At 44.3% G+C, this 12069-nt stretch overlaps 1 protein-coding gene across 1 annotated transcript in view; it reads right to left on the minus strand.

Annotated features, from left to right (window-relative positions):
• UVRAG (UV radiation resistance associated) overlaps positions 1–12069 on the minus strand; it is a 60104-nt gene that overhangs the window by 24525 nt on the left and 23510 nt on the right. Inside the window, exons 7-12 of the mRNA XM_027699813.1 lie at positions 10637–10742; positions 9693–9819; positions 8765–8849; positions 8215–8302; positions 7597–7657; positions 6075–6240 (exon numbers count right to left, since the gene is read on the minus strand). Coding sequence (XP_027555614.1) covers positions 6075–6240; positions 7597–7657; positions 8215–8302; positions 8765–8849; positions 9693–9819; positions 10637–10742 — 633 coding nt within the window. The remainder of the gene's footprint in view (positions 1–6074; positions 6241–7596; positions 7658–8214; positions 8303–8764; positions 8850–9692; positions 9820–10636; positions 10743–12069) is intronic.

The raw sequence follows: 12069 nt of genomic DNA on the forward strand, positions 1-12069 counted from the left end.
ATTTTTAAAGCTTAAGAAATTGCTTCATTTTCAACTGCCTTCACCTGCTTCTACTTTGGTGTTACACCACATGGTTCAGATCTTTTATTCTCTCTTCTGTTCAGACTTCTGCTGTACCCAAATCATATTAAAGTTTAATCTCTACTTCAGAAAGCTCTGAAGAGAAGAAGTGGGTAGAATAATGATTTTTACACCTCACATCTGACTGTCCTCCACAGGCTGAAGTGTGGCCCAATTTCAATAGCACCTTACATCCCATTTGGCAAATGGGAGTAAAATTCCAAATCTAGTCTAGAATTGTGCTATAAAGCCTTAATTTCCAAAATCATGCAGAACTCTGAGGACCAGGAGTATTTGTAGCTCTGCAAGTCAAACTAACAGCAAGGACACTTATGCCCTAGGAACACTTAATTCTCATAGAAGGGCTTGGGTAGGAAGGGACCTTAAAGACTGGAATCTTAGTCCCAAGACTAAATAAAACCAGCACCACTGGATTTTGTCATCACTGTATTTACAGTATCTGACACTTCCTGGCCAACTGCACCAAATTTGTCAGAGAACAAACTCAACCTGGCTTTTTCCTTCACTTCTCATTTCCCAGGACAGTGAGCAGGATGGCTGCAGGGAGATGGCTCTGGAGCAGACTTGGCAGGATGCAGCTGAAACCCAATTATTCACTATTATACAGATAAAGAACTGATGTAATTTCTGTGTCTGTGTGATAACAGAGCCATCCATCAGATCCAGGGAACAACTGTGCCTCACACAACACCACAAAAAATGGGGCAGTTAAGAAAATGATGAGTCTCAAGCTTAAATCTACTGATGGGACACTCAATACAAGGATAGAACTAAACAGCCCAATCCAGATAAGATAATGACCTGAAAAAGTCACAAGTTCTTGCTTGATATGCCTGAAGGATGAGGAGTGTACAAGAAAAAGGTTTAAATATTTCCTAAGTCTGAGTTCTTTCAGCCTCACCCCCTTTTGGGGGTCTGCAAGGGAGGAAGGAGGGTTTCCCCCCCAACCCAACCACATCCTGTTTGCTCACTCTAAGGGAATGTTGGATCCAGGAGAGCAAACTTTGTTATTTAAAAGTGCTGGGGCTTCTCTGAACCAGAAGAAAGCAAACCCTTTTAAGTGAGGATGACCACCACTGTCCAGCCAGCACTCGAAATCAGGATTCCCCAGGACACTTCAAATCAAATATTAGGAAAAGCAGGCTGCTCAAAAGCCACAGGCACCAAAATCCCAGCACTTCCAACCTCTTAGCATCCCACCTGAAGGACAGGGCATAAGGAGCTTTGGTTGCACAGCCTTAAAACCTGTTTCCTTCTCAGAAAAGCTGCACCACAGCCCTGTCAGCTTCAGAGCAGAGACTGGCACAGATCTTCAGCAAAAAAGACTCAAAATTAAATGAAAAGGCAGGAAAAAGGATGGCAAGTGTGCACTTTACTTGTCAGAGATTAAGGCACGAATATGAATCCCAAATCCCAAGGGAATTCAGACTGGATTACTACATGGGTTTGAGTTCCTACTTGAGGGAAAAAGCTACACTTGTAAAACAAACCTGATGACAAAAATACAGACTGCCAAGGGGGAAAAGCACATCCTGCTTCAAGCTTTGCACAGCACAGAGATAATTAGTTCAGTGGGAAAGCAAAACATCAGCAGTGTGACTTTCTGCAGTGTATTTTCAAAATGCCTGTATGAATAGTTGAGATGGTGATAACGGAAAGCAGGAGCATCTCTCTGTGATAAGTGTGACTGCTGTGCCCTTGCTCTTGGACAATGCACAGTAGCTGCAGTGTGGGCAGACTGGAGGGAATAAATACAAAGACCCAGATTCTGAAAGTCAGGCAGTTCCTGATAACAGCCACCAATTTACACAAGAGGGAATTATTCCACTGCTTCAGCAAATAATGCTTTCAAGGAGCCCCAAGCACAGAGAGGAACCTATGGAGCCACTGACACTGATGGCTTTTTGTAAACTGGGCATTTTGTGACATTTCAGCTTGGATTCCAGGCTTGCACCATCCAAGCCATGATGGATGGCCCAGCACAAGGGCAGAGCACAAACCCTGCTATCAGAACTGTAAATCTCCTGCCACTGGAGGATCATTTTTAACTGGAGGACACTTTACACAGGGCAAGTCCCTGCTTATTTGAAACAATGAAGTCATGTTTTGAAAAAGAATCTCATCAGGAGTATAGTGTTCCAATGGGAGCAAATTAAGTCTAGTATGTCTTCACAGAAACATTTCTCAGCTGGAGATGTCTGGGGTCAGTGGTCTCATCCACTGCAGTAAACAAAAATCTGCTCTCTCAGCCTGGCCAGGAGCATGTAAAAACTTCCAGTTCCCAGAAACAGTGTTAACAGGACCTAAATTTATTAAAGAACACCTGATCTAATTCTTAATCTATGCACTGCAATATTTGCTGACCCACCGAAGGCACGAGCATTATTTTGGTAATCAAGAATAAAATAAGCCAGGATTGGAGCTAAATATCCTCAAGAATGTAGAATGTAAAAATGCAGTTCAAGAGAAGTTCATGGCAGAAAGCATTCTTTGAGCAATATAGCTGCACACTTAACACACACTCCATCTACCCCAAAGAATCAGCCCTGCTTTGACAGCTATTGGATTTCTCAACCAAACATCTCCCTCCATCTGATTTAAGTTTGCCAAGATCTCTCCCCAAAGCTGCCATTTCATTATCTCAGCCGGAGCCCCAAATATGATTAAAGGCTTCTCCACTGAGCTGGGGAACGTTCATGGCAGTGAAAAGCTACCCTTCACTTGCTGGTGCCCCCATTTTCCAGGTTGCTTTGCTGCAAGTGGCTCATCTGTCCCCAGGCACAGGGCAGGAACCCCCTCAGTGCTGCTGGACCGAGCCTGTTAAAATCACAACACTGATTTTCCCCTTCTTCCAAGCTGGAGGGAGGCCCCAGCAGTGAGGGTCACTTAGAGACTGTGCTCATTCCACAGGTGGGTTCCAAATGCTCCAGCATTATCCAGAGGCTGGTTCAGCAACGCTTATTTGCGAACACAGCTTGTCTTCCAGTTCTCTGAGGTGTGACAACACACTGAGGAAGGTCATTGGAAGCAGTTTGGGGGCAGAACCAGCAAGGAACCCCACATTGGTTTTATTCAGAGGCCTGAGAAGAAACTTTTCACACCAGAACTTGCACTGTCAGTAACTCCCATCCCATGATTTAACAGTGGGAAGCACACACAGCACAGTGCAAGCTTTCCTGACCAGCAGGAGCAGGGCAGTGCCCATGCCCTGTGCTGGGCACTGCTGAAGCACCTCCAACCCTGGGGGCTTACCCTGTTAGCAGAACTATTTCTTGAAACCCTTCTCGTTTCCAACTCACCTAGCAGGGAAGTAAGAGTTCTTGAAAATCTTTTAAAAGACACAGTATGAGCGACACTGCAAAAGTCCAACAGAAATAATTGCTCTCAATGTGCATTTCACCTGTCCAGACACACGTGGGGTACTAGAAAGGTGATTAAACTCCAGAAAACCCATTATTTTTCTTAGAGGGGTATATACATTTCCAAACTGTTTATATTACAAAATACTATGACATGAGGAGCAACACCAACACAGGGAATTTCACAGCCTTATGTCCCACTCCAGACACAACAATCCTTATTTTGCCCTGAGCTGGAAGCTACTCTGCATCCAAAACTCTGGGAGCAGACTAACAGAAGCATGAAATGCAGGGCTCCACAGACACAGTGTCAGGACACATCAGAAATGGTTTAATCCCAGCATTCTCACCCTGCTGATGAGGATGTGATGAAGTGTTAGGTTTCAGTTGCACCAGAGCAGAGCCAAGGAACTGAGGTGGTTTATTCTGCAAACATGCTGCTTGTCACTGCACACAGGAACACGCTGCTGCCCCAAGGAGCTTCAATTTGGGAGTTATATATCCATGGAATCACATAGGTTGGTAGATCTTTAAGAATGACCCAAATCCAACCATTCCCCAGCACTGCCAAGGCCACCACTCACCCGTGTCCCCAAGTGCCACATCCACAGGGCTGTTAAATCCCTCCCCCTCTGCCCTGGGCAGCTGTGCCAGGGCTGGACAAACCCTTCCCCTGAAGAAAACTTCGTGTTTTAGTAGCACCAAAACTATGTTTTGAATAAAGAGAAACACACTTACTGAATGGACTATAAAAACTAACATCCCTATGATTACAGGGCTGACCCTACAATGTATGGCAGTCATTCCACCCTCAGGAATCACGGAATCATTATGGTTGGAAAAGACCTCCAAGATCATGGAGTCCAAGCTCTGACCCAACACTACCTTGCCAACCAGACCAGAGCACTGAGAAAAGAAACTTGGAAGTGTAGTAACACCTTTATATGTTATAACTTTAAAAATATACACATTTACTTATGAATTTGCTCTGGAGTGAAAAAACTCAGCTATTCCCCCCCAAAGCACAACTTCTAGAAGCTCCTAATAAGGATCTTGGGGCAACCCTGCCATCAAAAAAAAGAAAAAAAAAGAAGTACAAAGCCAAGTAAAATGTTTAACATAGTCAGTAATCAGGATGTATGTGTTATAATAAAGATTAAATACAGGGATTACCTCACTCCAATTACTCAACAGTTTATGTTGGAGTTTGAAAAGCTGCTAAAGGACAGGTGACTGAAATAAAGAAATTTAATAATGCATGTTAATTGCTGTGCTCAATGCAGTCAGGAGCAAGGGAGAAACACGAACCATTAGTTTAGAAAGAAAACTGCAATTTATGGCATTTGAGGTTTTCTGTAGTAACCAAAGCCCTTTGGGGGTTGGTGGGATTGTCTCTCCAATAGCTGGGAAGAGAAGATCTCAGGCAGGAGCTAATCCTGAAAAAATCTTGCAGAACACAGGTAAATGGCCCAACAGGGATTCATACTCTTAGCTAAACCTTCTCCTTTCCCCAAATCTGTTGTGAAATCAAGGATTAAGTCATGAGGGTTTGGAAGGCTGTAGCCTGAAGGACTAAACCCTGCAATCTGTCTCAGACAACAGGAAATTGGGTTAATCTTTACACACCCACACACAGGCAGCTCTACTCCTCAGAAATTTGTTTTGCAGATATAAATGTTCTAGTTTGCAATCCTTCTCCAAGTGATGCTCAGGAAGGATATGACCATATGCTTCAAGACCCACACTGAAGCAACACAAGTTAATGCTCTGTTAAGTCACCCAGGAAGTGTTTGGACAAGTTATTAAAATGGCATCAAAATTACTCTGCAAGACATCATTATGTAGCTGTATTTTATTGTGTCAAAACAAGAAGACCTGAGTGATTCCAACTCTTAAGGCAAATTACCTTGTCTGTCCTGCCCGAAGTCACTAAGCTTCAAAGAGCAATCAGCCCCCTCCAAGCATCCCCATCCTGTCAGCTAGGCACAATAAAACCCTTCCACCCTGATCTGGATTCTTATGCTGAAAGACAACGATTACAGAACAAACAAAAAGCTCTTCACTGAACATTAAGCTGATTTACAGTAGGTGGCAGTTCACTGTGCTCTTTTTCAATGGACTAAACCCCTCTGTGTTAGAGAACATTTGTTTCCTCCCGTTTCTCTGCCCCCAGCCCAGCACTGGCAGTAGCTCCAGTGAGGCTGCACTTGCCACCTGCAGTTTATTCCCACAGCCAGCAGCAAAACAGAAAGGGCAATTTTTCCAACCAGCAGCCAGAACTCACCTTTAAGAAACACTATTTAAGTGTTTCTAGCATTACTGGAAGCCAAATCAGAGGCATGTGTGTGCCAACAGAGCGAGAACAACAAGGCCAAACTACTCTGTTGGATCCCAGAATTCCAACACGAGAAACTCCAACGAGTGCTGGAAACTGTGCCTTCAAATTCCCTGTCACTTCAGAGGATCCAGAACTGTTCAAGGTGAGGGTTGTTTTGGTGCTGATTTGTTGTTTTGAAGGAGAGACAGATTGTGTGTCACTTCAGAGCATCCAAACCTGTTCAGGGTGGGGGGTTTTTTTTGGTGTTGACTTTTTGTTTTGAGGGAAGCCCATGAGTGCCTTCCCAACATACTCACTCTCGCTCCTTCTCGGTGAGTTTGTCGTTGATGTTGTCCTTGATGGTGGAGCGGGAGCCCTTGTGGATGATGGGATACCTGAGTGGCACTTGCAGGAAGAAGGAGATCATGGAAACCAGGTGAGCAGTGTAGCCCAGGGCGACGGCGATGCTCCCATCATCCTTGGCTGCAAGGACAAAGAGATTCCACTGTGGGATCCAGGGAATGCTGGGGCTCAGCCCTGCTGCTCACAGAGCACCACAGCTAACACAGCCCTCAGAAACCAGAACTCAGGAACACTTAAATCACTTTGGAGAGCTTTGCACTCCCTGTGTTTGGCTCTCGTGGAAAGCTGGTCCTGGCTCGTTCTCCTGCCAGTTTTACACGTCCACAGCTGAACTGCCTGGCTGGGGGAGGGCCAAGGAGGGGTGGGAAAAGTGGAACAAGGTTCCCAAGACAAAAGTCAAGCCTTAAGCTTTGTGCCTTTGTGTGGGTGGACTGCCAGGGTCAGGGGAAGGCTGCACAACTCCAGCCACCAGTGAGGTCACTTGGAGAGACACCCTCCCCAGGGCAGGAGCTCTGCTCTGCAGCCAGGAACAGCAAAAACTTGGGTTAACCCCTTGTTTGAAAGGATCCTTTTCAATTGGACATTTCAGGTGTCAACCTTGGAGCTTCACCTGCTGGGAACACACCCGGGTCTGCTGATTCAAATGACATCCTTTAGCCATGTCAGGGGCTTGTCCTTTCCCTTTTCACTGATTTTAATTCTTTGTAGGGGATACAAACACCACAAGAGTCACCCCTCCTGATGCACAAGGGAATCCCATGAAGTCAACCAAAGAGGACTGGTTTTTTAGGGAATCAATCTTTTTTGATCCTTCAGATGCCTGATTTTTAAAGAAATATTACCTACTGAGTGAGATAAGATCCATGCCAGGTTTCAAATTTAACTGCATGTTTCAATAAGCTGAATGCTTGGTACTTCTTCATCACAATACAGTACTTCCAGAGCCTTGGATAAAGAATTAGCAATTCTTTTGTAAGGAATTAATACCAGGAAACTGAGAATGGGCCAGAAGATGCACACCAGTGACTCCTCAAGAATTACCCAACTGAGTTCATTACAACACTCAGTGTAACCAGGAAAACAAAGAAACAGGCTGGGGTTTGTCCTGTTGACAAATTAATTTGTTTTAAAGATTATTCCTGCACTAGTCTGCATCTGATATACATATTGTCAGTACAAGTTAGTTACTATGGGGTGGCTTTAAAAAGTTAGACAACTGAGGGAGGTTTTTGCTCCAGTTCCTCTGGGTAACTCCAGGTTTGGAGTCTCAGAACACAGAGGTGCTTTTCCAAGAGCCAACAGAAACCTCCTTTGCAGTAGCAAGGGAGAAGGGATAAATAATTCCTAAGTTTTCTTCTAGTCTAGGTCTTTCTGGTCAAAAATTTGGATCCCAAGCCATTATTATCAGTTTACTTAATTCCATGAAATTTAGAAGCACTGTTAACTGTAACAGCTACATTAAGAATATTCAGCTACCTTGAAAGTCTTCAGAATTAGGAAGCTTGACTCCACAAACAAAGTAATCCTTCTGATCATTCTGTAAGTTTAAAATCAACAGTGGAAAGTGAGAATGGAACAATAACATCCAGAAAACCAAAACCTACATAAAATCCAATGACAACAAAGCTATGAAAAAAAAAAACAAAATCAAAACCTAAATATCCAGTTAAACTCAGAGTGACTTTGACACAGTATTTTAATCCACATTTCACAAAACTCAGAAAATATATGCAACTTTTTTAAAGAAGGAAGAGCTTCATTTTAAATCACTACATAAAAGGTTTTGGAGCTCAACATTTTGACATCTGTGTCTGTGCACTCTGTTAGAGTTCAGCTCACCCACTGTCAGGGTTACTTTACACCATTGCAAACAACAAATATCCATTAAATTAGAGCTACAGCTATTCTACCATTGCAGGGGAGTCCCCTCCCTGGGAAGTCTGCAATCCAAGGAGCAAATGTAAGAAGAAGCTGGAACAAACAGGCTGAGCAAAGAGCAAATTTCATCATGAATAAAAGAGGATATTTGCCTGCACTGTAATAAACCCAAGTTCATTCCAGCTCAGGCAGATTTTTAGGCTGCTGCACACATACCAGGTCAATGGGGTAGATGTAGGACAGCTCTGACAGCAGCTGCTTGCATCGAATGGTCTGCTGGGCATTTGTCTTCAAGAGCTGTTCCCTGGGGGAAAGAGATCCCCAACTCATTAGTTCCCTCAAAAGCCTTAAATAAGGGTGAGAAGCTCTTCTATCCCTCCTGCAGCTGCCCAGGTATCCCCTGCCCTCCCCAAAAGCTGGGTAACTCCACCCAGCATAGCACCACAGCAGACAGAAGTTGTTGTTTTCACACATACCTCACATTTCAGAGGTTTTTTGACTTAGAATTAGGTATTACAGAGCTGTTGCACTAAAACAGACCTAAAAGTCCCATCAGAGCCCACACAGGCAACCAAGCATCTTGTTTTCTTCCCTTCTAGACTTGCCACTGGTAATCCTCCCTTTAGATATCTGCAAGTTGTAGCAGAGATGTTTTAACAGAAGTTTTGGGGCCACAGGAGGAAGGATTTGGTGCCAGAAGTCCCATTTCCAGTGGCCTACTCTCAAGCTTGTGTTTCTTTTCCAATTGCAGAATAAGCCCTTTTACCTCTTGGCAGTGCATTCCTTCCTTAATTCACCCAGGGATTCGTTGTGCTCTCCAAGTTTCTCGTATTCAGTCCCAAATGCATTTTCTAAACAAGAAGAATCAGGGGGAAAAAAATAGTATCAGGTATTTTCTCAGTTATCAGAAGTTTTAAAAAGTAGATACTGACACAAATGCTGGCAACAATCCTCCACTGACTCTTCCCATTTTCCATGTCATGCTCCCAAAGTAGGGAATGCCAGCACAGTGGGATCACCATCCAAACACAACCAAACTTCAGCTGCCTTTCATACCTGTTCCCCTCATGGCCAAGCAGGGCAGGAATGAATTATGGCACCTCAACCCTTGCACAGCCAGGATGAAGTACATGGCAAAAAAACCTCATTTTAGTAGTGACTCATTACTTGAGACTCAAATAGGCACTAAAAAAAACAACAAAAAAAATCCTGCAACGAGATCAAGCATTTGTGTAGCTTGGCCTTGGTGAGCTCCAAAGGGGCAGCATTTTACTGCAGGACAACTTCCCAGTACAGGAAAATACCAGGATGACTGAGCATTTCACCTTTCACTTACACAGCAGGCTATTAAGAGGGATCTTTTTTCTCCTAACACTTGAGATGGAATCCTAATCACAGGAACAGTAACTTCCCCCCTGACATCACAAAGCCACTGTTTACTGTATTACAGTGCAGTTCTTCTGATTTTCTCCTAAAATGTTAATTAAGATCACTTTAGAGAGGTGTCACAGTAAGAAGTTATTTAGAGACAAGACACCACAAACTGCTGCCCAAAACTGTGTAACACGGATGGTGAAGAAATTATACCTGCCTGCAGATTTCAGATAAAGAAAAAACACAGCCAATAAATAAAAATGAAACAGAAACCATGCCATTTGGGGCACCATAAACCAGGCTGAGGTTCCTACACTCACCTCTGTCACTCAAACTACTTTTTTGCTTGTGCAACAAGGCTACTTCTTGACCAAGGGCCTTCTTCTGCCTCTCCAGTTCATTCCGTAGCACCAGGATCTTCAGCTGTAAACATTCACTCTCCTTCTTCTGTTGGGAGAAACACAGGTTAAAAAAAAAAGAAGTTTTTCTGCATGGAAGCAGCTCCACAAAAAAGGGTATAGGAGGGAAGGAATAAACAGGACAAGGTTAGTGCCTGCCAGACTGAAAGCTGAGTTCACAGATTCCCAAAGACTCTGCTGGTTTTCTGCTTTGGAAGGAGAGCAACTCATCCGTGTCCCACACACAGACATGGGCCAGGGAGCACCAATGCAGGGAAGTCACCACGGGCCACCTCTTTTCTGTCAACCCCCCTCCTCTGAGCTGAGCCCAGCTCTGCTGGGCAGAAAGCAGAAACCAGTGCCAACAGACTCTTCTGGAGAGGGGAAGAGGGCAGGCAAAACAAACTGTCAAAAGCTATTGCAAGATCCAGTGCAATTCCTGCTTAAAACGAGCATGTCACTTGAGTGACAGCTTTTGCAGGAATTCTGTTCATCCAAAGGGAGTTGGGGTGCAGCAAGGTACAGCCAGGAGACTCACCTCACCCTGAATCCACCACAGGTTCCTGTCAAGATTGATCTAAATCATTACAAGTTTGTTTTTCCTGAAAAGCCTCTTCCGTGAACTGTGCAATGTTTATGCTTTTATAGCATATAAAAAAAGGCAAAAATAGGCTAAAGAGTCTATCAATCCAGCTGAGCACCACATACAACTCACAGTCATTACATCACACAGCCCTCAGGTGAGTTCCCATTTGAAATGACAGGTCTGAAGAAAGATTTTAAGTTCAAGTGTTGAAAAAAGCCGAGCTTAGGATCAAGATGCTTCAGAGAGCCCCCAGAATGAGGTTGTAATAAATGCAACGTACCAGCTCGTTCCGTGTGGATGTGCATCTCAGCTTCTTCTCAATCTCCCTCCCTATCCTCTGCACAGTTACCTGAGTCTGTTTGATTGCACACTGGGCTCTGTGGAGCCTGCAGGGAGAGAAGAGAAGTTACAGCTGTGGCACGTCCTGCAGCAGGGGCTGAGCCTTCCATCCCACACTTCCCAGCCTGCCCCTTCCCAAAAGTCCAGGACGTTTTCTTACCAAGAAAGCCTTACCCAAAGCTAAAACTTTCAGGCAAAGAGTAATAACTGAGTGACACCTCCCTTTCCTCTCCATCTCAATTTACTCTGGGAGAACTTTCCCCATTTAGTCTGTCATGTGATTAAGAGAAAGTTTTACAAGTTTTCACATCCCGACACTGAGGCAGCAAATCCTGACTGCTGGGAGGTGTTTTACTCACTGAAAGAGTGTTTCAACTCTCAGTGTCCTGTGATTTAGGTACCTGATAAATTGTTGGGAAGGTCATTTGCCATGTGAGCTCCTTGCAGTGGTTTGATCAATCCTCATTAACAACCCACAAATTTTGTAGTAACTAAGGTCTTCCCCCCTTGCCCAAGTGTAAGGAACAAACATCCATTCAGGCTGACTCCTCAGAACAATCCATATTGTGGAATACTGCTTCAGCTGGGTGAATTGATAGCTAAAGATATACCCCAACCTACAAAAACTGCTCTGCAATCAAGTCTGCTCTTAATAAGAACTGGATTTCTTTTTAAGCCAAACATCATCCAGCCATTTCTTGCACTGTAAAACCCCAGCAGTGAAACTTGGCTGCCTCGATGCCAAACAGTGCCATTTCCACTGCAAGGCAGAGCATTTTCTGACACTGCCTCACTCAATCCCAGGATGTTCACTGCTGTTCCAAGAACTTTCAAATGGTAACAGGAGGAACACGACCACATCCAAAGTTAAGTCTTCCAAGATAAAAAATTTCAGGGACTCCATGTCACAAAAGCAGCAACTACGAACAGAAATCTCCCTTTCCCAGCCAAAAACAGTCCCCACGTGGAAATCTGTGGTCATCCAACAAGGGGAACACAAACTAAGCCATAGGGATGCCAGCATGGAAATTTTGTCCATCATTTCTGCATGCACAAGACAGCCCTTGGTGGAAGCAATTATGATTGCAGCAGTGGATGGAGATCAGCAAGCTGCCACCATAAATCTGGATTAAAATTTATAGAGAACGAATGGAGAGAAACTCCAACCCTAATTGACTGCACCTTGTTCCCATTTCTAGGCTGAAGGCAGGTCCAGTGCTCCAGCCCAAAGCTGTGCTTTGGGCACAGTCCAGCCTGGCTCAGGAAGTGCCAAGGCTGAGCCCACCGATGGCACAACCCCCGCGCTACCAGCCACGGCAGGATTCTTCCTACGTCGTTCAAGACTTCATTTTTCAATATATTTTATTAAAATTA

This window comes from Neopelma chrysocephalum, unplaced genomic scaffold (assembly GCF_003984885.1).
Source record: "Neopelma chrysocephalum unplaced genomic scaffold, ASM398488v2 Primary Assembly neopelma1_141, whole genome shotgun sequence".
Lineage (NCBI taxonomy): Eukaryota > Metazoa > Chordata > Aves > Passeriformes > Pipridae > Neopelma > Neopelma chrysocephalum.